The sequence below is a fragment of the Narcine bancroftii genome, chromosome 1 (assembly GCF_036971445.1).
Source record: "Narcine bancroftii isolate sNarBan1 chromosome 1, sNarBan1.hap1, whole genome shotgun sequence".
Taxonomy (NCBI): domain Eukaryota; kingdom Metazoa; phylum Chordata; class Chondrichthyes; order Torpediniformes; family Narcinidae; genus Narcine; species Narcine bancroftii.
In genome coordinates this window covers 276,606,844-276,633,846 of record NC_091469.1, presented here as the reverse complement: position 1 = coordinate 276,633,846, position 27,003 = coordinate 276,606,844, and the positions used below count along the sequence as shown (strand labels likewise).

Below are 27,003 nucleotides of genomic sequence, written 5' to 3'. Positions count from 1 at the left end.
TAAGTTAAAGTGAAATGAGAAGCATTAGGATAATTAAATGATTACATTTGGTTATTCCTGGAAATAAATAATCAGTATGATCTACTCTGTGTGGCTAACCACCTCCATGTCAACCAAAAGAAAAATAAACATTTGGATTATTTTAAAACTTATTTTAAAAGTAATTATTTTAAAGCGAGCTATACATCTTGTAAAAATGAGAATGGGAAGAGACAATATCTGTCGGTATTTGTGAATCTTTAAATGATTAACAAAGCAAATTTTTAATAAATGGTATGATGTGCAGATAAGAGGAAGTAATGGTTTTCTTCGGTGTAGAAATAATTTTTTTTTCTTGTGCAGCCCTTAAGGGTTGAGGATGACTTGCTTCTACTCCAGTTTGGTAGATTCTTAAATGACTGATGAGGCCAATATGGGATTTGTAGAATCTGTCACAGGTGGAGCAGGAGGTGTTTGTTTAGGTCAGTGGGTGTCTGGAAGATGGTGTACACCATCTGCCATTTCCCTGGGCATCCACATACTTCAAATGAAGGAACAGAAGATTCTCAATGACAATGTGAATACTTCCCCATTTTAAAAGTCATAGGTTGGGGATTTCCATGAGTTGGTGATGTTATATTTTAGCGGAAGGAAATGCTGAGAATATTCTTGAATAATTTTTTGGAGATTGAAACACAGTGCTAGTTTTAGAAGTGCAGTGTTGAGTCTGTAAGGTATGTGACCCAATCATCAGAACTGCAAGAGTGTAATTAGAAACTCAATGCTGGGAAGGGTGGACCAAGAGTGAAAGCTCATTTTCAAGCTGCTGAAGAATTTTGTAGGGCTACCATATCAGACCTTTGATAATACATGCTGTAGATTGTCTGAGAATAATTCCTGCCCAACTGACTCTAAGTTTTGTGCTGGATTGATCTTCAGACAATTTTTTTCTGACAGGCCAGTACATACAAGGCATCATATCCACCTTTGCTGAGAGGTAGTTCTTGACATTTGCAAAATGACTGAGATTTTCAATTCACATCATTGACCTTTATTTGATCAAGACAACAACAATCACAAGTCAACCTTGCCAGTTAAGGACAATGATGCCACCCTTCTGGACAGGCTGAACATCTTCTATGCATGTTTTGATAAGAAAAACAGGATGACACCAAAGGAAGATCTATGTCCCCCTGATGAATGAGTTCCCTGCATAGCAAAAGCCGAGGTGAGGAAAACCCTATCCAAGGTGATCTCACACAAGGCAGCAGAACCAGACAATATACATAGTCAGGTAATGAAAGATTGTGCAGACCAATTGATGGATCTTCACTGACGTAGTCAACATCTCATTACAGTAGTCCATCATTCTTGCAGGGTTCAAGACAGCCCCCTCATCCCGGTACCCAAGAGGGCGACAATGACAGGCCTCAATGACTACCAATCAACCTGTGCCACTGACCTCAACCATTATAAAATGCTTTGAGTACTTGGAGATGGAAAACATCAAACCACACACCTCTCTGAGACACTGGACCCATTTCAATTCACCAGTAGAAGAAACCGTACCACAGACAATGCTATAGGCTTGTAGATTCACTCCATCCTGGCCCACCTGGAGAATGACACCTCATACTCAGCCTGTTGTTCATAGACTTCAGCTAGGCATTTAATACGATCATTTCTCAGAGGCTGTGGGAAAGCTGTCCTCACCATCTCTGTAACTGGGTCCTTGACTTCCTAACAGAAAGACCACTGGGTTGGTAACAGAATGTCGAGGACCATCATGCTGAACACTGTTGCACTTTAGGGCTGTGTGCTCAGCCCACTCCTGTTCACACTACTGATCCATCTGTATCGTCAAATCCAGTTCCAACAGTGTCATACAGTAGTTGGCCTCTTCAGCAACTATGATGAATCACACTATAGAGAAGAGGTGGAAAATCTTGTGATATGGTGTGAGAGTCATACCTGAGTCTCAATGTGGACAAAATGAAGTTGTTGATCATGGACTTCAGGAGGACCAGAAAGGACCACCCTCCACTTCACATCAACAACTCTGTTGTAGGGAGTGCGGAGAGCATTAAGTTCCTTGGAATTTACTCAACTAGTGAACTATCATGGACACTCAACATCTCCTTCTCCAGGAAGGAGAAGCGATTACACTTCATGAGAAGACTGAAGTGGGCAAAATTACTGCCCACTATTAGGTCAATTTTCCATAGGAACTCTATCGAGAGCATCCTGGCTGGCTGCATCTCTGCATGGTACAGTTGCTGCAGAGAAATAGATCAGAGGTCAATCCACAGGACCATGAGTGGAAGATTGGATCACTGGAGTCTTCCTCCCCTCCAACAACATGATCTACCAGGATCGTTGACTCATCAGGACATGCAAAATCATTGAGGACCTCTTCCACCCTGCGCACATCACTCAGCTGCTCCCGTCGAGGAAGAGATACAGGAGTATCAGAGCCAGCTCCATCAGGCTGAGGAACAGCTTCTTCCTATGGGCAGTGAGAATGCTGAATGACAAAAGGAATGGCTCACACTAACCATCTGAGACTCTTATATGCACAAAGCAAAAATTATTTATTAATTATTTGCATAGATGAAATACTTGTCCTGCATATACATTGTTTGTCTGTGTGTGTGCTATGTCTGATTGTGTCTGCATGTTTTGCACTGAGGACCAGAGAACAGTGTTTTGTCAGGTTGTACTTGGACAATCAGATGACAATAAACCTAACTTGACTATTTTGTAGTGGGAGTGGTTTATTAAAGGACACCTGTTTTTAATTTTTTTATGAAATACATTTAATGACACCCGTATGGTAGAAGGCCCTTCTTGCCCATTAAACCAGTGGTGCCCAATTACATCCAATTAGCCTGCCAACCCCATACATTTTGGAGGGTGGGAGGAAACTGAAATATCTAGAGAAATCCCATACAAGTTATGGGGAGAACATACAAATCCCTTATAGACAGCCATATTCGAACCCAGGTCTCTGGTACTGTAATATATGGATGTTTAGTGTTGGGACCACTCTATGGTTGGTTACTTGGAATCTGGCATCTGAAAATGTACACACATAAATGTTGTTGGGAGTAATGCAGCTTGATGATTAAAGTTGGGGTGACATGGAGTCTGGATTAGAGACAACTAACTGAACAGATTTGTATTTATTTTGTTACTTTGTTCCAACTTGTTGCAAAGTAAGGTGCAGCATGGTGCAAAGGAAAAAAAGGGTGGACAATCAGTTAGATTTACTAGTCATGAGCATGCATTTCAGCATGGAATAGAAAATGAATGTGTGTCTGAATAATGTTAGTCTGGTTTTGGAAGTTATTTTTTACTTATAGTAATCAGTGGTTGCTGGTGCCCTCTCTAACAAAGATGTATTGAAGGTCACTCTCAAAATAATTATCTCTTGGTTGCATTTTGAAACTACATTTTCAAAAGAGAATGATTGAACAAAGGTTCCCACATGCATAATATTATAATAATCTTGATGAATATAATGGTTAAAAACAGATTTATCTTGTGAAGAGTATTTTTGGTCCATTTTTTCTGCCAGTTGGAAACAAAAAATGTTGTCATTAACTGAGGATGTTCAAAAACAAGATTAATATGATATTTTAAAAAGCCCAACAAAAATTGAGCTGTATTTATATGATTTAACCACATTTCATTCAAATACATTGTCAGCACTTAAGGAAAACAAAATCCGAATCATCTAAAAAAAAACACACCAAGATTTGCCAAGTCTCTGGTATCAACAGCAGAGAGTATTTCAATGTTTATCACCAGCTCATCAGGATGGACAAATTTAATGCCATAATTTAACTACAACTCAAGATAACATCATGCTGCTGTTTAATAGTAATTTCCTGCACACAAGTTCTTTAAACTAATAGTAAAATCATAAAATGCTGGAGAAGCTCAGCAGGCCAAACAGTTTCCTTTATGTAGCAAAGGTAAAAACACATAACCAACGTTTTTGGTTTAGGCTTTTATTAAAGTATGAGAAGATGCTGGCAGACAACCGAACAGAAAAAAGTGGTGGGGGGGGGGGGGGGGGAAGGAAAAGGAGGGTGACAAAGGCAGGAGATGATAGGTGAAAAAGGAAAGAGGAGACAGCCACAATGATTAAATTAGGGGTGATATTGAGTCTGGATTGGAGACAACAAATTGAACAATTTATTTAATTACTTAGTTCCGGCTTGTTTCAAAGTAAGGAGGAGGAGGGTTGGCTGGGTGGAAGAACTCAAAAGACAGGAAGTGGGGGAGGGGAGGGTGGAAGAAAAGGTGAGCAGGTTTAGTGGTGAGCAGGTTTAGTGGAAAGCAGTAAAGTCAATGACAATGCTATCTGGCTGGAGAGTGCCTATTTGCATGTAGTCTGGATGGGATAGTACACAAAGTCATGGACAGACATGTGAGCGTGAGAGTTTGACTTAGAATTGAAAAGGTTGGCCACTGTGAGGTTGCTGTTGTTGCAAACGGAGAGGAGGTGCTTAGCGAAGCGATCTTCCAGTATGCGACTGGTCTCTCCAATGTAAAGAATGCCACTGGATGCAGTAAATAAGTCCCTTGGATGTTCAAGTGACGTGTTGCTTCACTTGAAAGGCCTGTTTGGGGATTTGCACCATGTTGAGGGAGGTGGTATGGGCACAAATGTTGCACCTCCTGTGGGCACAGGGGAAGGTGCTGGGGTGTGATGGGTGGGGAGGGATGAGTGCATGAGGGAATCGCAGAGGGTGCGGTCCCTGCAGAAGGCTGAGAGGGGAGGAGAAGGAAAAATGTCTGGTGGTGGGATTGTGTAATAAGTGCTGGAAATTTGGGCAGATAATGTGTAGGATGCGGAGGCTGGTAAGGTGGTAGGTGAGGATGAGGGGGTTTGTTGCATCTCGGAGCAGAGGGGACCATGGCAGACGAGCCGGAAATGGAAATGTGAGGGCTGAGTTGATAGTGGTGGAGTGAAAGCCACGTTTGTGGAAGAAGGCAGACATTTCGGAAGATCTGGAGTGGAAGACCATCTTGGGAACAGATGGAGTGAAGACAATGAAATTGAGAGAAAGGGATGGAATCCTTGCAGGGAACAGGGTGTGAGGAAATGTAGTCCAGGTAGTTGTGGGAGTTGGAGGGTTTGTAGTATACATCGGTGGAAAGCTGGCCTCCCAAGATGGAGACAGAGGGATACAGGAAGAGGAGATGGATCAGGTGAGTTTGAGATCAGGGTGAAAGTTGGCTGCGAAGTGGATGAAGTTGACAAGCTCATCATGAGTGTATGAGGCAGCCCCGACATAGTCATTGATATACCGGAGGAAGAGTTGAGGGGGTCTTGCCTGTGTAGGCATGCAGCATGGATTGCTCCACAAAGCCCACAAACAGACAGGTGGAGCTGGGACCCACGCAGGTACCCATTCTACTTCTTTGATTTGGAGGAAGTGGGACGTTAAAGGAGAAGTTATTTAGAGTGAGGACAAGTACTGCTAGGCAGTTGAGGGTGGTGGTAGAAGGTGACTGGTCAGGTCTTTAGACCAGGAAGGAGCGAAGTGTTTTCTGACCTTCCATGTGGGGATAGAAGTATAAAGGGATTGGACATCCGTTGTGAAGATGAGGCAGCCTGGTTTTGGGAATCTGAAGTCATTGAGGAGTTGGATGGCATGTGATATGTCGTGGATGTTGGTGGGGAGGATGGAGTCAAGATAAGATGAAACTCGTGCAGTGGGGCAGGAGCAGGCAGAAACAATGGGTCTACATGGATGGTTGGGTTTATACATCTTGGGGAGAAGGTAGAAACAGGCAGTGCGGGGGTGGAGAGAATAAGGTTGGTGGCCATGAGGGGAGGTGGCAGAGGTGATGAGGTTGGAGATGGTGTTGGATACAGTGGCTTGATGTGCAGTGGAGGGATCCTGTGAGAGGGGTCGATAGGAGGAGGTGTCTGAGAGCTGTTAATTGAGGTTGGCAAGGTAGAGGTCAGTGTGGTAGATCACAACTGCACTGCCCTTGTCTGCGGGTTTGATGGTGAGGATGGGATTGTTGCAGAGAGAGTGGAGGGCAGAGTGTTCTGAGGAGGTGAGGTTGGAATATGAGAGGGGGGTGGTAAAGTTGAGATGGATGATGTCTCAGTGGCAGTTTGAAATAAAAAGGCAAGAACAGGCATCTGGGCAGGACAAGGTGTCCAGGAAGAGGAAGAAGGCTTGAAGTGGGAGAAAGGGTCTTGGGTGGGGGTGAGAGTCACATTCATGGAAGTGAGCCTGGAGGCGGAGGTGACAGAAGAAGAGTTCAGTATTGTGGTGAGTGCGGAACTCATTGAGGTATGGGTAGAGGGGGATGAAGGTGAGCCCCCCTACTGAGGATCGAGCACTCTTGTCTCAGAGAGGGGAAGGTCAGAGGGGAATAGTAAAAACCAAGCAGGGGTTAGAGGGGGGATTGGGGTTGTGGGGGGTGTTGGGGGAGGGGCAAGAGGAGGGTTGGCAAGTTCTGAGAATGATGGAAGGTAGGGGAGGGGCAGGAGGAGGTTGGCGAAGTCTGAGGGTGGAGGTTCGAGGGAGGAGGAGGAGGGGATTGGTGAGGTCAGAGGAGATGGGGGTGGGGGAGGTAGGGGGATCAGGGGGGATAGGAGGGTGGGGGGGAAGAGATAAGGTCTGAGGTGAGGAGGGGGCAGAGAAGGGGGGAGAAGGCCTTGTGTACTATCCCACTTAGCACTCTCCAGCCTGATGACATTAACATTGACTTTACTGCTTTCCACTAAACCTGCTCACCTTTTCTTTCCCCTCCCCCTTTTCTGTCTTTCGAGTTCTTCCACCCACTCAGCCATCCCCCCTCCTCCTCCTCATTGTTGCTGTCCCCTTCTCCTTTCTCCACCTATTATCTCCTGCCTTTGACACATCCCTTTCCCTCACTCTTGTTTGGATGCCTGTGCCATTTTCTCATACTTTGATGAAGGGCTCAAGCCAGAAACGTCAGTTCTGAATCTTTACCTCTGCTACATAAAGGACCCTGTTTGACCTGCTGAGCTTCTCCAGCATTTTGTGTTTTTACTTCAACCACAGTGTTTTCAGATTTTTGTGATTTACTCCTTAAGACTAATGGTCAAGATTGTAACTCTTTATTATCTAGAATTTATTTGCACAAGTGGCATACAAATTTAGAATATATTTTTGACATTTCCCACACAAGTCAATTGACAAAATGCTTATTTACAGTTCATTGTGAAACAGTTACTTCTGAACAACAGTATTTGTGTGGTTAGTGGAATTATTTTCTACCTTGTCTTTGCTGCAAAAGCAAATACCTAGTGAAGAATGGAAACAGCAAAAGTTGGCACCAGTTGCTGCAGTGTTGGAAAAGAGGTTTACTTCAAGTGGGCTTTTGACCTACATTACCTTGCTACATCAATTCTTGGTTTAAATCTCGAAAATTGAGCTGCCCAATAAACATCTTTACACAATTAATCGTCATGATTTTTTCTCCCAAATTTCCTTGGTTTTGCTTAGATTAAATTAAAAAAATATTTTCACAAGAGATGTTATCAACAAAATATTTCAGGGAAACATGCACGAGCATGAAACATGCACAAAACAATTGTATTGTAAAACGTTAAAAGGATAACGAGTCAAAGAAACAGCTTTTCTCATTGATTGTTCTTCCTTTTAATCATGGTCAATATTTTATTTTTACATTTTTAGTGCCTGACTTTCTCCAAATACTTGTACTTTGATTTTACTTCTGACATGTTTAATTTCTAACATCTCCTTTTTTTATTTTGTGTAACCCATGCCCTGGCAACAATATCCATTTGCATTGCTGCTTGTGGTTTTCTGCTATGCCTCACATAGAGGAATCTATTGGTTTCAAATTTCTGTGCTTTGAGTCATGGAACAGTTAGGGCTCAAACAGAGGCCATTTGGCCCCTTGAGCTTAAGTCAGCTCTGTGCAGGAAATTCACATTATTTCCATTCACTCACTCTTTTCCCTTAGTCCTGCACATTATTCTTTCTTGGGGGCCTTTTGAAAACCCTTATAGAACTTGTTTCCATTACCCCTACAGTCAACGAGTTCAGGTCAAAATTACTCTTCCATATAAAGTTTTCCTTCACATTCCCAATACCCTTTGTCTCAAATTTTAAAACGATACTCTGTGATCCTTGTTAAAAAAATTTTTTCAGTTTGATTAATCTAAATCAGTCATGATCTCGTATTTTACTATCAAATCTTTATTTGACATAAAACAACCAGTTTCTGGGAACTGTCCAGTAAACATTTTCTGCATTATCCCTTGGGTCTTCATATGTTTCTTATGTTTCAGAATTAGATGCAATATCACAAATACGGCCATACCAACTTTTTGTACAGGTTCAATGCTCCGGTTTTGAACTACGTGTATGCAATGAAAGTCAATGTCCCATGTGCTGAATTAACTATTTTTTTTCAATATACCCTGCACTTTCAAGGAGGCACATACACTCTGATTCCTCTGTTCCTACATACAGTGGCCTCCATAATGTTTTTATTTGCCCCTGTGCTCTACAGTTTTAATTATGTAATCCAACAATTCAATGTAATTGAAGTCCACATTCCAGTTATTTTACAAAGTTATTTGTATACATTTTGTTTTGACCATGTAGAAATTACTGCACTTTTTATACGTTGTACCCTTATATCAGGGCACCATAATTGGGTCATTGCAATGGTGCTTTGTTGGTACATGATATGTGCTTTGTTGCATATCCCTTGCCTGCAATGATACTTCTTTTTCTTTGGCTTGGCTTCGCGGACGAAGATTTATGGAGGGGGTAAAAAGTCCACGTCAGCTGCAGGCTCGTTTGTGGCTGACAAGTCCGATGCGGGACAGGCAGACACGATTGCAGCGGTTGCAAGGGAAAATTGGTTGGTTAGGGTTGGGTGTTGGGTTTTTCCTCCTTTGCCTTTTGTCAGTGAGGTGGGCTCTGCGGTCTTCTTCAAAGGAGGTTGCTGCCCGCCAAACTGTGAGGCGCCAAGATGCACGGTTTGAGGCGTTATCAGCCCACTGGCGGTGGTCAATGTGGCAGGCACCAAGAGATTTCTTTAGGCAGTCCTTGTACCTTTTCTTTGGTGCACCTCTGTCACGGTGGCCAGTGGAGAGCTCGCCATATAACACGATCTTGGGAAGGCAATGGTCCTCCATTCTGGAGACGTGACCCATCCAGCGCAGCTGGATCTTCAGCAGCGTGGACTCGATGCTGTCGACCTCTGCCATCTCGAGTACTTCGACGTTAGGGGTGTAAGCGCTCCAATGGATGTTGAGGATGGAGCGGAGACAACGCTGGTGGAAGCGTTCTAGGAGCCGTAGGTGGTGCCGGTAGAGGACCCATGATTCGGAGCCGAACAGGAGTGTGGGTATGACAACGGCTCTGTATACGCTTATCTTTGTGAGGTTTTTCAGTTGGTTGTTTTTCCAGACTCTTTTGTGTAATCTTCCAAAGGCGCTATATGCCTTGGCGAGTCTGTTGTCTATCTCATTGTCGATCCTTGCATCTGATGAAATGGTGCAGCCGAGATAGGTAAACTGGTTGACCGTTTTGAGTTTTGTGTGCCCGATGGAGATGTGTGGGGGCTGGTAGTCATGGTGGGGAGCTGGCTGATGGAGGACCTCAGTTTTCTTCAGGCTGACTTCCAGGCCAAACATTTTGGCAGTTTCCGCAAAGCAGGACGTCAAGCGCTGAAGAGCTGGCTCTGAATGGGCAACTAAAGCGGCATCATCTGCAAAGAGTAGTTCACGGACAAGTTTCTCTTGTGTCTTGGTGTGAGCTTGCAGGCGCCTCAGATTGAAGAGACTGCCATCCGTGCGGTACCGGATGTAAACAGCGTCTTCATTGTTGGGGTCTTTCATGGCTTGGTTCAGCATCATGCTGAAGAAGATTGAAAAGAGGGTTGGTGCGAGAACACAGCCTTGCTTCACGCCATTGTTAATGGAGAAGGGTTCAGAGAGCTCATTGCTGTATCTGACCCGACCTTGTTGACCCCCCCATTCCACCATTGTTGCTTTTATACAGGTAGGTAAAGTGGTTAAAAAGCAGTTCATTCCTGTCTTTTAACGGCTGTGTAAAAAGGGTTTATGACTCACAGTATGTTAATAGTATGACAATGACACAATGCCATTGAATATTAAGTGGAGGTAGTTAGACTCCCTGTTGTTAATTGGCTTTGACTGGCAGTTGTGTAATACAAATCATACTTGCCACTCATAGCTGAGCCTGAAATCTACCCATGACCTGTGGATTCCAAGTTGGACTACTTTGCTACACTTGGAATTCAAATGAAACAATATCAGCTAACATTCTCTTTTCTGGTCTTATGATGGTGGGCAAGACGTGGACAAAATATCACATCTGAAGATACACTGAGGAAGTTCTCGGGCTGACAAATGACTCGAAGAGCCACAATGCTCTTTGTTTAGGATTCCAGGAAGGACTCCATCTGAGTAGTCACTGTCATTTCACCTCTAATTGCTTTTATCTAAATTTGGAATAAGTCTGAAATTTTAGAATGCAGACCAAGTATCAGTAAACTCTAGCACTGTATTTAATTTGAAACATGCTGGGTATTCTGCAAAATGGCTTAGCTTAACAGAAGTGGTGTTCTGATGGCCAATACCCTTTTATGCATTCAATTGTTGCCTTGATATCACTTGGAGCAAGTCAGATTGGTTAGAGACTTCAGTGAGAGGGAAGGCCAAGATGCAGAATCCACTCAGCAGCAATGGTTGAAGATGGTCACAAACACCTTATTCTCTTTTTAAGTTCACGTATTTTAGGAAGCTCTCTTTCTGAGAATTCCAGAGCATATCTTTTTGCATCATCTCTTGTGATTTAGTGATTTAATTGTTCTCCCCATATTCAACTGCATTTGGCAAGACTGCAAATATCTGATCTGTTTAGCAAATGAAACTATGTTGAGGTTGAGTGAGGCTGCATTCATATTTTTTAGGTACACTGACTCTGCCCTACTTTTATCAATGAATATGGACACTGAGTGATCTGCTGAGCTCCTCCTGCATTTTTGAGTTGCTAAACTACAATCACAGCATCTGCAGAGTTTTGTGTTTCACTCTAAAATAGTTTTTTAGATGTGCATGTGATTGGTAAACTGTATTTTGTTAGTGAGTTAAAATCAGGGGTAAGAAATAAAACAATTAAGTGAGTTTGGATATAGATGAAAAAGGTTCAGAAGACTAATAACCATGAAAATAAAATAATTAACAAGAATGGATTATGCATTTCACTGGGTTTATGGTTATTAATCTAATTAGATAAAATGTTTGATCTAAAAAACATGGTAAAAGCTTAAATTTAATTCTATGTTTCAGCACCAAAAATAGTGAATTGTTAAAATCTCAAAGTGTTGTACAGTACAAAAGTACAGTTGTACAGTGTTGTACAGTACAAAAGTATACATTTCATAGAATGTGTGTGATGACATAATGGGGGGGGGGGTCTATTATACTGACTGCTTGCTATTGCCGATGGATTTGGAGATACTGCACCCTACTGCGATAACAGATGGAGAATTTTAGAGAGAGAGCGCGAGTGAGCAAGAGATTCTCTCTCTTCCGATGCTGCCTGACCAGCTGAGTTCCTCCAACAGATTTATTTTTGGTTACAAAATAGATTATAGTTTAGGAGCAGTTGCACTGAAACAAGGATGAAGACGGGTGATATTTACTGAGGTGGAAATCAGAAGAAAGGTGGAGCAGAATACTGTTCAAACCTCAGATGAAGCATGAAGCATAAAATAGGATTAAATTGCCAATAATCTACTTCGGTCTCAGATAGTGACCTGGGAGAGACACAAAATCAGTGGCTATGGTTTAGGAATTAATTATTTCCAATTTTACCCAAAAAGCAAAGAAATAAAATGCACTTAAATAGTATTATATCATACACCCATAATTGATGGGACATGATACATTATATATATTATACAATACCCCATAATGGAGATACAGTAGCCTGAAGACACACACATTACTGCAGCGCAATCAATGACCACTCACAGACACAAAGTAAGGGCCAAAGGCTTTATTGATCTAAAGATCCAAGCATGCCTCAAGTCCAAGGGCAGGTATGAGGGAAGAGAGTAGGGTTCTTTATTAGGGGTCTTAGGGGGAGGGGCTACCAGTTCAGCAGGCAGGCCAGCCTGCCCAGCTCAGTGGGGAATGTGCCCGCAATACCATCTTCCACCACATTCACCCTCCTTTTTAGATAGAGTCCAGAAGGGTGATGTGGGACACAGTCTTTATAGTCCACGAGTTGCACAGTAATGTTCACAGGTTTAGTCTTTCTGGTGGTTTTATCTATTGTTGGGACCTCTACAGTCCTACTGGCTGTGCTTCTTTCTCCGGTGGCCCGGTCACTAGGTTGGCTGTTGGGGGACTGAACTGTGTCAGTGTCTCCAGGTCCGTGGGAGTTGGAGGGTTAGTTAGTAACCAAGGAGAGGAACCCTCCAGCGTGGGGAATCATTCAGGAGGCTATGCTGGGGTTGGGATCTCTGAGTTCTCAACCCAGGTGGTCCCCGAGGCCAGCTGGTGGATATTAAGGGTATTGGATGCATCTCCTGCACTAGGATTCCTGCTCGCGCTAGGTCCCGAATAGACACTGTGTCGTTCCGTCTGCCTGGGTACCTTACCAGTGCATTCTGGGGGTTTGGAAGCAGGAGGTGAACTTCCTCCACCAGTGGGTCTGCCTTGTGGTCCTAACGTGCTTCTGGAGAAGCACTGGCCCAGGGACCATCAGTCAGACTGGCAGCATGGTTCCTGACACTAACTTCCTAGTGAAGGTGAACACTCTACATTCGTAGCAGTGCAGAGTAGGGACCTGGTGGCATGCAGCGCTTCCAGAAGTACCTCTTGCCACTGGGACACATTCATCCCTTTTCCCTTTAGGGCCAAATTGTGCTGTTTTCCCTCTTGGCTATTCTCTCAGGGGTTGTAGCTGGTGTCTCTTCTCGTCGCTATGCCCCTGGGGAGAAAGTAATGTCGCAGCTCCTCACTCATGAACACTAAACCCCAGTCAGTATGCACATATGTGGGGTACTCGAACAGAGTGAATATGATGCAGAGTACTCTAATGACCGTGGCTGTGGTCATGTCTGGGCAGGGAATGGTGAATGGGAAGCACAAGTATTCGTCCACAATGTTTAGGAAATAGCTGTTCCGATTTGTGGACGGGAGGGGCCCCTTGAAGTCAAAGGGGCAAGTGGCCTTGATGAGGTGGGCTCTTTCTTGCCTGTAAAAGTACTGTTTGCATTCCGCACAGACTGGGCAATTAAGTGTCAGCTCTCTGAATTTCCTCCACTGAGTCGGGAAGGTTACGTGCCCTCACGAAGTGGTAGAGTCTTGTGACCTCGGGGTGGCAGAGGCTATCGTGGAGGGTGTGGAGGCGATCTACTTGCACCCTGGCACAGGTTCCCCTGGACAGCACATCGGGGAGCTCATTGTGCTTACCTAGCCAGTACAAGATCTCATAATTATATGTGGACAGCTCAATTCTCCACCGCATGATCTTGTCATTCTTAATTTTGCTCCGCTGTTTGTTAGTAAACATAAAGCAATGGCTCTCTGGTCTGTCAGCAGAATGAATGGCCTGCCGGCCATGTGGTGCCTCCAGTGGCGTACTGCCTCCACTATAGCCTGTGCCTCCTTCTCCATGGTAGAGTGTCTGCATTCGGGGCCCTACAGGGTGTGCAAAAAAATGCCATTTGCCTGCCTGGTTCAGTGTGGTGGCCGGGGCGAAGTCTGAAGCATCGCTTTCTACTTGGAATGGGACCAACTTGTCAATGGCATGCATTCCTGCCTTGACGATCTTGTCCCTGATGTTCTTGAAAGCCTTACCGGCCTCTATTGTGCATTATGTAAAAAGAGCCCCAGGCACCTTTTTAAAGCCTTGGGGTTCTGTGGTGGAGGTAATTCCAGGAGGGAGCGCATGCACTCAGAGTCAGCAGCAATCACACCATGCTCCACTATGTACCCCAGAATCGCCAGCCACTCCATGCTGAACACGCACTTCTTTTGATTGTATGTTAGATTGAGGGTTTTTGCAGTGGCCAGGAATCTCCATAGGTTGTTGTGTTCTTTCTGGTCATGGCCGCATATGGTGATATTATCCAAGTATGGGTAAGTGGGTTTTAACCCATTGTCGTTCACCATGTGGTCCATTTCTCTTTGGAACACTGACACCCCATTTGTGAGGCCGAAAAGGACCCATAAGAATTGTTACTGTCGACTGTTAGCCTCAAATGCTGTGTAGGGCCGATTCTTTGGGTGTATAGGGATCTGATGGTACGCTGACTTGAGATCTATGGTTAAGACCCTGCATTTTGCGATCTCACTCACCATATCATCACTTTGGGGTGGCGGTAGGCATCCAATAGGATAAACCAGTTGAGGGTTTGACTGTAGTCAGTCACCATCTGGTTCTTCTCTGCCCCCTTTACCACCAGCACCTGTGCCCTCCATGGACTATTACTAGGCTCTATTATGCCTTCCCTCAGCAACCGTTCAGACCTGATGAATCCTGTGTCCTCCAGGCTGTACCATCTACTCTTAGTGGCCACCAGCCTAGTCTGGGGTTGGGTTTTGGAACAGCGGGGTTGGAGGGACCCGTAAGGTGGCCAGGCTGCAGGTAGGTAGCACCAGGTAGGTAGCGCTGACCAGCTTCCAGGTATATGATTGGGCCTCTCCAAAAAAAAGAAAGAGGGGGCAGGACCTCGCGGAACTGGTTGTTCCTGACTGTGAGCAGGGGATGGGGGACATCAAAATGTATCAGTACCCCTTTTAGCTGCCATTGGAAATCCAGTCCCAAAATGACAAGGGTGCAGAGATGGGATATCACCAGCAGTCTGAAATATTTGTATTTCGTCCCCCACCATGGTTAGGTTCATGGAGCACTTCCAACGGATTTCTGTCAAGAGGGACTTGAGGCTAGTGCTACCCGGCACTTCACAGGTGACTCAGTCAGGGAGTAGCGTTCAGCGATGCCTGGATGTATGAAGTTCTTGGGGCTCCCCGTGTCAAACAGGCAACCCGTGGTGTGACCATTTACCTCTATGTCCATCATGAAATGACCCAGCTGGTGTGGTTGACTCTGGTCCAAGATGATCGAGGCTAACGTCAGTTTGCTGTCTGACCCACTGCTGCTGTGTCGTTGAGTCGGCAGCCGCCAGGATGACTGTGCGGGAGATCGTGAAGATAGCCACCCCCATGGATCGCACGGGGTGAGGCCTGGAAGTGAAGCCAGCAGTGACGTCCCTCCTTGTCGAGAGGTGGGCCCGGTAGTTCAGTTCTCCGTAACTGGAAGTGACGACTAGAACTGCTCAATTAAGATGGCTACGCAGGTCATGAGCCGCACATGGCACTGCTTGCATAACCTTGTGTAGTGCCCCTTCCACCGGTAGTTCGAGCAAGTCATGCTACGTGCAGCACAGTACTTTCATGGATGCTTGCTCTGGCCAAGTAGTTTTATCTCATGTGCTTGGCAGTTGCAATGGCAGTCAGGGGCAGGGGGCCTGAATCGCAAGATGGCACCACCTGTTCTGCATATCTAGAGGTCATGTAGCCTACGGCGTAGGCCTCCACATACTTTTGGGCCGTCTCCATGGCCCGGGACATCTGCACGACCTCCTGTAGGGACCGAGTGCCCTTCTCCAGGAGTCATTTGCAGATGTGTTGGGAGCAGAACCCAATGACCAGCCCGTCATGGATGAGCTCCTCTTGGTACTCTGCCGCCATCACATCCCGGCACCTGCAGTCTTGTCCCAGCTCCTACATGGCTTGCATGAACTTATCGACTGACTCACCTGGGCCTTGGCATCAGGAGCCAAGCTGGAAGTATGTGTACATGGCATTCCACGGTGCCCCGTACTGTTGCTGGAGCAGGGCATACTCATCACTGTCTGATGTGATTTTGTGGAGCCTCATGTAGGCCTTCAAGCAATGTAGCCACATGTCGAATTTTATGGGCCTCTGGGTCTTTTGGGTCAATCTCCAGCTTCTCCAACCGAATCGTCTTGTCCATGGCGCTTAAAATTTAGATTAATAAATTGTTGTCCAATCAATGACCACTCACAGACACGAAGCAAGGGCCAAAGGCTTTATTGATCTAAAAATCCAAGCATGCCTCAGCATGCTGCTGGCTCAAGTCCAAGGGGAGGTATGAGGGAGGAGTTCTCAGCCTTTATTAGGGGTCTTGGGGGAGGGGCTACCGGTTTAGCAGGTAGACCAGCCTGCCCAGCTCGGTGGGGAACATGCCTGCAATACCATGTTCCACCACAATTACAAATATTGCTTCTCCCCCTCCATCAGATTTCTGAATGGACAATGAATCTCACTCTCTCTTTTTGCTATAATTATTTATTTTTGAAATCTTGTATTTATGGAATTGTAATTTATGGTATAGCAATTTTGCACCTTGTTCTGCACAATACTACTACCACAAAACAACAAATTTTGTGACATGTTCACAATTAACCTGATTTTGATTTCCAATTGTCCCTTTGCTTCTGATAATCCAATTTCCATTAGAAACACGACTACCAGTTTGTGCATTGCAATTTACCAAATAGAAAGTAACTGCGCAGCCAGATAATCTTTTCTTGTGGGGTCGTCGATGAATGAATGTTTGTCATGTTACAATAGAAAAATTCTGATTTTCTTTCAGTAATGCAATGGCATAAATTTAAAGCCATAGAAACAGAAAGGCAGGAATGTGGTTTGATGTCCCATTTGAAAGAATGCCACTTCAACAATGAAGTAAAGTCACTGTATTCGACTGAATCAACATTCTAGCTTATGTACTTAAGTACAAAGTCACCCATCTGAATGATATTTCTTATTCTGATTCATGGAAAAAAACCTCACAAATGTGCGGAGTATTTAAAAATTCACATAAGTACTGTAATAAACAAATAAAATTCATGACTTTGATGGAAATAATACTTGGTCAGGAAGTTGGGGTGCTGACAAATATTTATCATCCTCTCAGAATGCTGAGGCTCTTACCATGCATTGAATGCTTCTGATCGGTCAGTAGTTGAGAAAGAGCCCAGAATGCATCTTCTTCATTCAAATACATCAAAAGAATGGCTGCAAGCTGGCTCATTCCTTGACAGTAGCTCACCTCCTTGAAGAGAAGCAGATTCAATTTAAATAAAATATTACAGGAGGGAATTAATGAATTGGATCATAAAGAATTTAATACAGTTATATTGCTCATAGAAAAAAAATACATTTTAAATTTCAAAACATTTTATAAAACATCAGTAATGCACAAAAATAGATATTTTTGGTTTCAGATATCTTAGATACATGTTTTAGCTGTTTTATTACTTTTTTCTATAAAAAAATTGAGTGTCTCTTCAATAAAATTTCTAACCCAATTATAAACACTTCACTGGCGGTAAAGGTTCCATTATTGTCACGTAATACTAATATTATTGGCCCAGAGGATTCCAAAACCCAGCATTAGAAATTCACAAAGACAAATGATTACTTAAACAAAAGTTGTTTTTAATTATCTTTAAACATGAAAACAGGATCAAACTTTAACATTATTATTAACTTAACCTCCTTCTAATTCTAAGCGCACATATATGTAATGTGTATACCAGTTCAGAAAAGTTCTTCCATTCACAGTCCAATCTCACTTCTCACTCCTTCAAGTTCAGTGGTATCAGGGAATTCTTATGCTGTGCACAGAATTTAACATTTATGATTTTCACGAGGCTTTGGTGCCTGAAAGGTAAATGGTTACCACTCAGGAAGGTTTTTGTCGGTTTTCAGAGAGAGGTTTGTTGCTCGTTGGACACAAAATGATTCCTTCTGATCAGCCACGTCAGTGTCTTGCCAAAGAAACTTGTCCCATCATGATTTTCCAGACAATAACCTCTTTCTTTCAGGTCAGCACAAAGTTCATTTTTGTTTCCCTTATTTCAAGTGAAACATTATACAGCCAGCCATCTCCTCTTCAATGGACCACAAGGGCTTTGACCTGGCTGAACTCACAACCAGTCTTCAAAATGGGGTTTTTCCACAAGCTTGCCAGCTTGTCATGTTCCATTCCCAGCTGCTGCTACTGAACCGTAGAACTGAATTCTCTCCCTCTCAGAGAAAAACCACATGATCCCTCTTAGAACAGCAAACTGCACTCAGTTTGCGGTGCCAGACCTAATCTTCTGAGTTTGTTCATTTGTTGCTTTCCAAAACGATAATCCATTACTCCACAGCATGTCCAATCAACACCAACTTGTGAAGTCCTGATAGACATTCTTCAAAGCTTTTGCAAAGGCACTCTGAGCCTGGACTGTCTGGTTTGAGCAGAGCTCTGGCATTTTAAATGAGATCTGTTTTGAAGTGTTTGTACGAGACCTACACTAAAAAACCTGCCACAATTCATCTCCTTTTAAAACATATCTATATACAATATAAAATATAACATAATCCGTCACACTACATTTAGAATGTAACATAAAATTCTTTAACGTTTTGTCTACCGTAAGGAAGAGAGTCATCACTTTGTCAAGTGCCCCTCACAGAAATGAGGCCCCAGCTAGGGTAACCAGGTTTTCAGCTGATTTGGCCTTTTGACAATTCTCCCTTCATTTTCTAACACATTCTTTCAACCATACATATTTATCCAAGCTTTTGTCATCTTTCCCTTTATCTGCTACTTGGCTTATTGTCACTTTTTATTGACAACATTAATGCATAGTGATGGGATAATTTACAAATATAAATGCCATCTCCTCTACATGTGTTGTTGTAGGAAACATAGCATTTTTCTACTATCTTTGAAAAGTTTGTCAATGTCATCTTTCACCATGTTTCCTGTTCTGCTCACAAACTCAGCAGAGTTCCCAATTCCACTTTTACCCATCATATTATAATATCAAGTCCAAATTGCAGCTTCTCATCTTGTCCCATTAATGTACACCCCAGGCTATAACCTTGGCTACTCTTCTTCTAAGCTTACTTAATGGCTTTTGCCAATCTGCTCTTGATAGCTCAGTGGTTAGAGTACTAGTCTTATAAACCAGGGGTTGTGAGTTTGATCCTTGTTGGGGCCTCATCTCAGTGAGGGACACTGGACAAAGTGGTTTACTTATTCCTTATGGAATTTCATGTATGCTACATTTTAAATGCATTATGTGACATGGTACATTTATCTTCATTTGATCACCTTCCACACATGCTGGCTACATATAGATCCATCATCTCCCTTGATCCTTTCACTAATCAATTTATTAGCTATTTGCTTCATCAATATTGTAAAAGTGAAAATTTCCTTCACTTAATCATCAGTAGGACAAAAACTCATCTTTTGCTCCCTTCTATCTGCAATATTAAAAGGCTATTTTTTTTCTTGCATGAACTGCAGCTGTGAATATTTACCTAACTATCCTTTTACATTTATTACCCTTTTTCTGTCTTGGAAAATTGTAGTAATTTAATGCACATTATTGTAGTTGGTGTATCCTGGAATAAAGATCCAGCCTATCCAGTCTCTATGTCAAGCCCTCAAGTTGCAGCAACATCCTGGTGAATCTCTACTAATCTTTTCCATCTTAATAACATCTTTCCTATACCTGGGTGACCAGTGCTGCACACAGCATTCCAACTGTGGCCTCACCAACTTGTATTGCTGTACTACGATGTCCCAACTTCACCATCACTTAACTAAATTTTCTATTAACATTCTTGCTGTCCTCTCTTAGTCTGCCTCATTGGCCATATCCTATTGTACACCATATCCCATTATACACCATATCCCATTTGTTAATTACTTCCATCCTTGCTGCATCACACCAACTAAATATTCAATTTAAAATTATCACCTCATATTCAAATCTTTATAGGCTTTCATTCTTCCTCACATTGTGACCTTTTCATTGGCAACGGTGACTAAAGAAGTTAACAGCATTAACCAAGAGCTGAAAAAAGAGCTGGTAAAAGTGTGATGTTCTCACATGCATAGTCAAAGTTAACACATACATCCACAAATCCAATTCCCCAAAACTGCACCTACTTTGCTATTCCAATGCATGCACTCCATTAATCCTCTAACAATTATCCTATTCAATTAAAATCACTATATAACATATTGGCCCACCACATCCTCACACTTTTGTAAATACTGCAAGTCAAACACAGCTTACACACATTCTTAGCAGTTGAATAATAACAGGAAGAATTGTTGGAAAATACTCACTAACACTTTTCCTTTTTCTTCCAGAAGTTTCACCCAATTGCTTTCCTAATAACTGACTGACAACTGGCAGGAAAATGTTAAATGGCCTTAGCACTCTGGAGGACAGAATGCTGACAAATATTGGGAGAGTCCCTCATGTCCTGTAGCTAGTGGTGATCAGAGGTAAGTAAAGATGATGACATACTCAATTCTAACACTTCATATCTAATATTCCTTCCAGCCTGCCACAGCCTTGTCAGATTTAAAAGGTAGTTTCATTATTGACTCCTGTCATGTCCTTCTCATTCTCTTTATTCTGTAGGAGTATTGTGGGCAAAAGCTATGCTCATATTTTGACTAGTTTATATTGGATGTAGCCAAACATGGTTTCTTATTTATATTGGGGAGCATTGTGAACCAGTCCACATGATGCTGGTTGCTTAAGGACTCTGACATGTGTCACCACAATGTTCCTGATTGCTCCATGGATGTCCATAGGTGATTGATTACTAGAGCCCAATCTGATTGCTGCAATAGATTTGCTCATCTTCACAAGTTTAAGTTATTGGTTCTGCTTATTGGTTGAAATATAGTGGGTACAGTACACTAATTTGAGAATAAATGAGTTATGAAAGCTCCCTGGCTGCAAAGTATTTTCCATCATCTTGATGTTGCAGAGAACTTGTATGTTCAGAGTATCAATATTCTTGAAATACAATGGTCTTTAGCATCCTACAAGCAATTGTGGATCTCCTTAATTAATTCTGATGGGTTGTTCTTTCAACTGATAATACCTGGTTATCTGTGTGTGGTTCACAATCTGTACTAATGCAGTGATATGATCCAATTTGGCTGGGCAAACATTAATTCAAGTTACCCGAGGGTTACTTTTACCAAATGTCTTTGCTGATAGCTCTGGAGCTAATGTAACAAGTGAGATGTACTCTATTATTGCAATTGTGATGCACAATCATCCATGGCATTGAAAAATAATATTTAGGTATTTCTAAATACATTCTGTTTGGTTTGTTATTTTACTCTGGAATTCCTCCAACTCTCACTCCTCCTTAAAATCGACATCTGATCAGATTTGATTGCTCATTTTAACTGATCATTTATTCACTTCTCCATTCCCCAAATATGCTTAATTAACCTCTTGTGAAGTGTCTTTTAATTTGTTTCACGAGTGAAGGCTTTATGCAAATGTAAAGTTTTTTTTCTCCAGAGTTAGCAACTTCAGTCATAAAATTGTATAAACTGGGGCTTTGAAATCTCTCCTTCTCAGAATGAGCAACACATTAAGAAAAAAAAACATTCTTCCCATGTTGGGTTCAAAGCAAATATTTATGGTTTTAAAATAGGTTGGTGCACTCTGAGACTGCCAACAAGAATTGTCCATGTTCTAAAACAGGAAAAGCTGGGTGTGCCGCTATCCTATTAAATATTTTCAAATTTATTAACAGTGGAATTAGTAGCTGTTAAAATATGAACATTATTCCCATATGCACAAGTTTCAAAGTCGCAAAATAAGAATACTTTCATATTCAGTTATTTTAAATTTCAAGATACAGTAACGTGCCCTTATGGTTCACCCAATTATACCCATATGGGTATACCCAATCAACTTACTAATCTATATGAAACGTTGGAGTAAACCAGAACAACTGATAGAAACCCATGTGGTCAAGGGGAGAATGTACAAACTGCTAACAGAGATGTGATAATATTGCACTAAGCACAAGGTTAAGCATGCTGCCCCAGAATGAGCTTTGTAACAATGAATGTTTTTGTATCACGAAAAACCCAACACCCAACCCCAACCAACCAATTTTCCCCTGCAGCCGCTGCAACCGTGTCTGCCTGTCCCGCATCGGACTTGTCAGCCACAAACGAGCCTGCAGCTGACGTGGACTTTTACCCCCTCCATAAATCTTCGTCCGCGAAGCCAAGCCAAAGAAAGAATATACATATTAATATACTCCATTTGTTAATTACATTTTCTTACCGTGTTGTATACGGAATAGGCGGTGAGTACATGAAATAAAGCTTGCTGTCTGTTTAAAGAAAATTAACTAAAATTAGAGACATTGCAAATTAAACATCACAGTCAAACATTTCCTGTTCTTGTTCATTCGAGGATAGCTGTATACACATTTAGTAAATCCAGGTGCAAAATAGCATCGCACCTTATAACCAGTAACCGTTACTCAGAAAAGATGCCCTTTACTGACTACAGTTCAGCATTCAACACAATCATCTCCTCAAAACTGATCAGCAAACTCCAAGAACTGGGCCTCAATACCCCAGATTTATTGTTGAATCCTGAATTTCCTCAACTTCAGACCAAAATCAATGAGGATTGGTAAGAACATCTCCTCTACAATCTCCATCAGTACCAGAGCACCACAGGGCTGTTTCCCTAGGTCTCTGCTCTACTTGCTTTACACCTGTGACAATAACACCATCTACAAATTTGTTGATGATATCATGGTAGTGGGTAGTATAAAAAGTGGCAATGAAGCAACATACAGGAGGGAGATTGAAAACTTGACTGAATAGTGTACTAACAATAACCTTGCACTGAATGTCACCAAAACCAAGGAGCAGATTGTGGACTTTAGAAAGAGAAAACTGGTGATTCATTGAGGGAGTCAGAGGAGCAGAGGGTGAGCAAATTTAAATTCCTGGGAGTCACTATTTCGGAGGATTTTTCCTGGTTCCAACACACGGATGTCATCATGAAGAAAGTACATCAGTGCCTCTACTTCCTTAGGAGTTTGCAGATGTTTAGGTGTTTCATTGAAAACCTTGGCAAACGTACACAAATGTGTAGTGGAAAGTATGCTGATCTGCTGGAATGGGGGCACAAATACCTGTGAGCATAAAGCCCAACAAAAGTTAGCAGACCCAGCCAGTATATCGCAGGCAAACCTCTCCCCACAATTGAGAAAATCTACATGAAATGCTGCCATTGGAGAACAACAAAAATTATCAAGGATCCACACCATTGAGGATACGCTCTGTTTTTGTGCTGCCATCAGGAAAAAGGTTTAGATGCCACAAGACTTGTACTAACAGGTACAAGAACATTTGCTCCTCCTCTACCATCAGACTCCTAAACAACAAACTCAGAGACTCATTCGGCCTTTTCACACCGCGGTGAACAAGTGGGTAAACTGGGCAATTTGATCTGTTACCTACCTGGGAATCCCAGTGTGAGGTCAGACTGGTCAGGGCCAGTCAAAATCAACCAGCTCTGAGACCTAGGTTGGGAGTACTCTCAGAGCCTGGCTGAGCTCACCTGCCAATCACTTTATGGCAGTGTGAATCAACAAATGACCTATCGGGAAAGCTTCGTGATGTCAGTGATTAAAATTAAAAAATATACCCAGTTATTTGTCCAACATGCCAACATTGTCTGACACAGCGAAAACAAATTCAAATGGCCTTTTCACTCATGAGAAGACCATTTCATCAGTCAGCTTCCTTTTGTTTTGATGAAGTTCAAATGAAGTAAAACAGCTGATGAGAAGTTGAGAGAGATTAATGAAAGTCACCATGAGAAATCACAATACATGAATATGCCAAGAGATGGTGTGAGGATGGTGGTGACATATTTACCGTACTTTTGGTGCAAGTGTCTGTCTAAACTATACACAGGGAACAAAGATAAATAACACTGACTCTTCCACTCAACTGCTCCCTCTCCATATATCATCTTATCCGTCTCTGTATCTTTACTTCAATCATTCAGTTTTCAAGTGGATTAAAGTACAGTTTATGCTTTATTAACTGTTCCTTTACTACTCTATACCATACTTGCAAATGTCATTACTATTTTTCTTCCTCCTGTCAGTGCATAATGCATCACCCCTTAAAGTGCCCAATCGCCGATTTTCCAGGTCAGTAAGGTTGCGGAGAGAAAGATCCAGGAGGTGCAGCCTTCCCAGCAACTTAACCCAGGTCCCAGAAGGGTCCCCTAAATTCAGCAATGTGAAAGGAAGGTCTCTTAATTTGCATATTATTTATTATTTAATATTTATTTTCTGTATTGCAGTTTGTTTACATTTTCTCATTTGTATATTTATCTTTCCTGGAGTAGTTTTTTTTTTGCACTACCGATAAGTAGAAATTCTGCCTGACCTGCAAGAAAAATAAGCTCAGGATGTCAAGAAATTTGAACTGTCAACTTTGAGATGACTGGAATGGGAAAAATGGAAACAATGGTATAGTATATGTGTTCTTCTGATGTAAAGGGTCAACCATCTTCTTTGAACCTATAAGGCACTTGAATGTAAATATTGTAATCATCTTGTGACAATGTGTATAACTTCCAGAATGCAGTGAAAACTACAGGAAGAGGAGTCAGTACAAATCAATTTCTATAAATTTTATTCTCATGTATTATACTGCTTCTAAAATGCAACAACTAGTATAATTAAACATTCTGGGTAGATTCATATTCTTACCCTATTATGGCTCATTGCTGAGAACAGAAAGGAGCATTGGTGCAAGAAAAGCACATAAATGTAATCAAACTAATTTCCTATCAGAGTGAATAATAATATGTAACATATAGTATGCAGGTACACTGGATTTTAAAAACATTGTTAAAAAATTATATATTGTTAAACAGTGTTTATTAAAAAAATATTTACATTGCTCTTAGCCATTTAGGGATTGGGATTGAAAAGTTAAACCAATGCTTAATTTAGATACCTATAAGATTTCAAAAGAAAGGAAGCAGCAATCTGAACAATTTTTTAAAATGTAGAGTATGTGTTACCCTACCAGAAAATTTGAAACCTTTGAACTTTTTGACCCTGAAAATGGTGTCATGCTGAATGTTAGGTTCCACTGCTCTGATCTTTTGCCAAGAGTTTTGAATACTATATTGAAAAAAAATTCTTCGATCACTACTGAAAATGGACATTATCTGGTACATGGATATGATCTAGCTTGCCAAGAATTTCAGATGAAAATTGATAAGCAGGAGGAAATTAAGACACTGGGAATGCATGCTGCTTGCATGGCAGTTTATTTGGAATGACTTCAAAATGGAAGTTGAGAAACTTTCAGAAACTTGAGTCATGATTGGTTTTCAGAGCTGGAATGAAGTCAATTATTAGCAGGTCCAAGGTGCACTGTGAGTTTTGCAAATTGAAACTGACCAATGCAAAACTACAGCAATGGAAAATAGAGAAACAGAGAGAAATAAATACACAGAAGTGCCAAAGAAACTTAGCAATCTCTGCAGCATTCAGAGGAGATAAAAATATATAACCAATGTGTGTGTCAAGCCCTTCATCAAGGAACAAGCAAAAAGCAGGCAGATTGCCTGAATAAGAAGGTGGGGGGAGGGGGAAGAAGGGGTAGGAGCCCAAGCCAACAGCCAAGAGGCCATAGGTAAACATATAGATAGAAGGGCAGGGAAGAAAAAAAAACAAGAATTGATCAGAGGTAGCTCTGTGAATGCAGAGCGAGAAGAAAGGAGACAGAAGGATAAAAGAGAGAGAGAAATACGGTCAGACAGACAAGGGGTGGGGAGTTAGAGGAAAAAGAAGACATTGGGTAACAGAAAGAGAGAAAAAAATGGTGTGTTTTTTGTATTTATTACTAGTACAGTATCTATAGATTTCGTTTCACTCCAAAAGAAAAATTCCAGATGAACAAGGATAATAGCTAAGGAATTGGATTCACTTGAGCATGACTTTCAAGCATGAATGTACAGAGAAAGTATTTTAGCCAAGGTAGGCATGACGACTGATTAGTTCTAAATGAAACTGTGCCAGCAGGAAAGTGGCTGGGGATCTTGTGTGCTGCTGACATTTGTCTAGTATTAGTCGTGCACCAAATAACATCATAGGTTGCTCACATTTCTTTTATTTCAACAAGAGTTGCATCTTTTGGTGTAACCAAGGATTTTGATTTTGTCAAACATTCACAGAAAAATTTGAAAAACATCATGTAGGGGAATTAGCAATAAAAAACCAATGAAATAATATCCCCTGTCACATTGATGTCTAACTCTTAGCATTTTCTAGCCTCAGCTTTAAAGGTGCAAAATCACTGATGGTCTCTTCAGCATTTGCAACCTGCTGAAACAGTGACCTTGTTACAGTAGGCTATTGCAAAAGGGGTGTCCTTTCAAACTGATGTATCCTTCCTGTTTTGCTTTTCATGACAGCCTTTATGGAACTGTTATTTGGCTGCATTAAGGATGTGCTTTTAGCTTTTCCTACCAATAAAGAAGCAACCTTTTCAAGCATTTCTAATGGAGTACAAATGAACAAATTGTGTTTCCAATGACCTTTTGCCCAATTGACAACCTTCTGTAGTGGCAAATGAAAAGCCTAAATGTGTATAAAAACTGTACACAATACATATTAGCCACAATAATAAAGGATGAAGTATGTTGGCAAATGACATGAAACAGGAATTAGTAAAATGGAGAGTGTAAGACAAAGTTAACAGAGACTGCAAAACAGTAAATGTGAAAAACAAATGATTGAGCAGAGATAAATGAGAAAAAAGGCACATTATTGGAGGCAAGAGCAGCAAAAGAAAACAAGGGAAAGAAACATCAAAGGAATTTAAGAACAAGGACGAGGCCATTCAGCCCAATATCCAATCCACTATTCAATATAGTCACAGCTAATCTTTTACCTCAGCATTACATTCCTGCATCATCACCATATTCTTTGATTAATATTGATAAAATCCATCGATCTTTGTCTTCAATATATTCAGCTTTTATTGACCTAGAGTGCAGAATTATAAAATCTCTACATTCTCAGGG

General features: G+C 41.8%; 1 protein-coding gene across 6 annotated transcripts in view; it reads right to left on the bottom strand.

Annotated features, from left to right (window-relative positions):
• LOC138744187 (USP6 N-terminal-like protein) overlaps positions 1-27,003 on the bottom strand; it is a 190,144-nt gene that overhangs the window by 75,376 nt on the left and 87,765 nt on the right. For all 6 annotated transcript variants that reach the window (XM_069899988.1, XM_069899942.1, XM_069899952.1 and 3 more), the window contains 2 exons: positions 22,210-22,258; positions 17,021-17,141 (listed from right to left, as the gene is read on the bottom strand). In XM_069899988.1, coding sequence (XP_069756089.1) covers positions 17,021-17,141; positions 22,210-22,258 — 170 coding nt within the window. The remainder of the gene's footprint in view (positions 1-17,020; positions 17,142-22,209; positions 22,259-27,003) is intronic.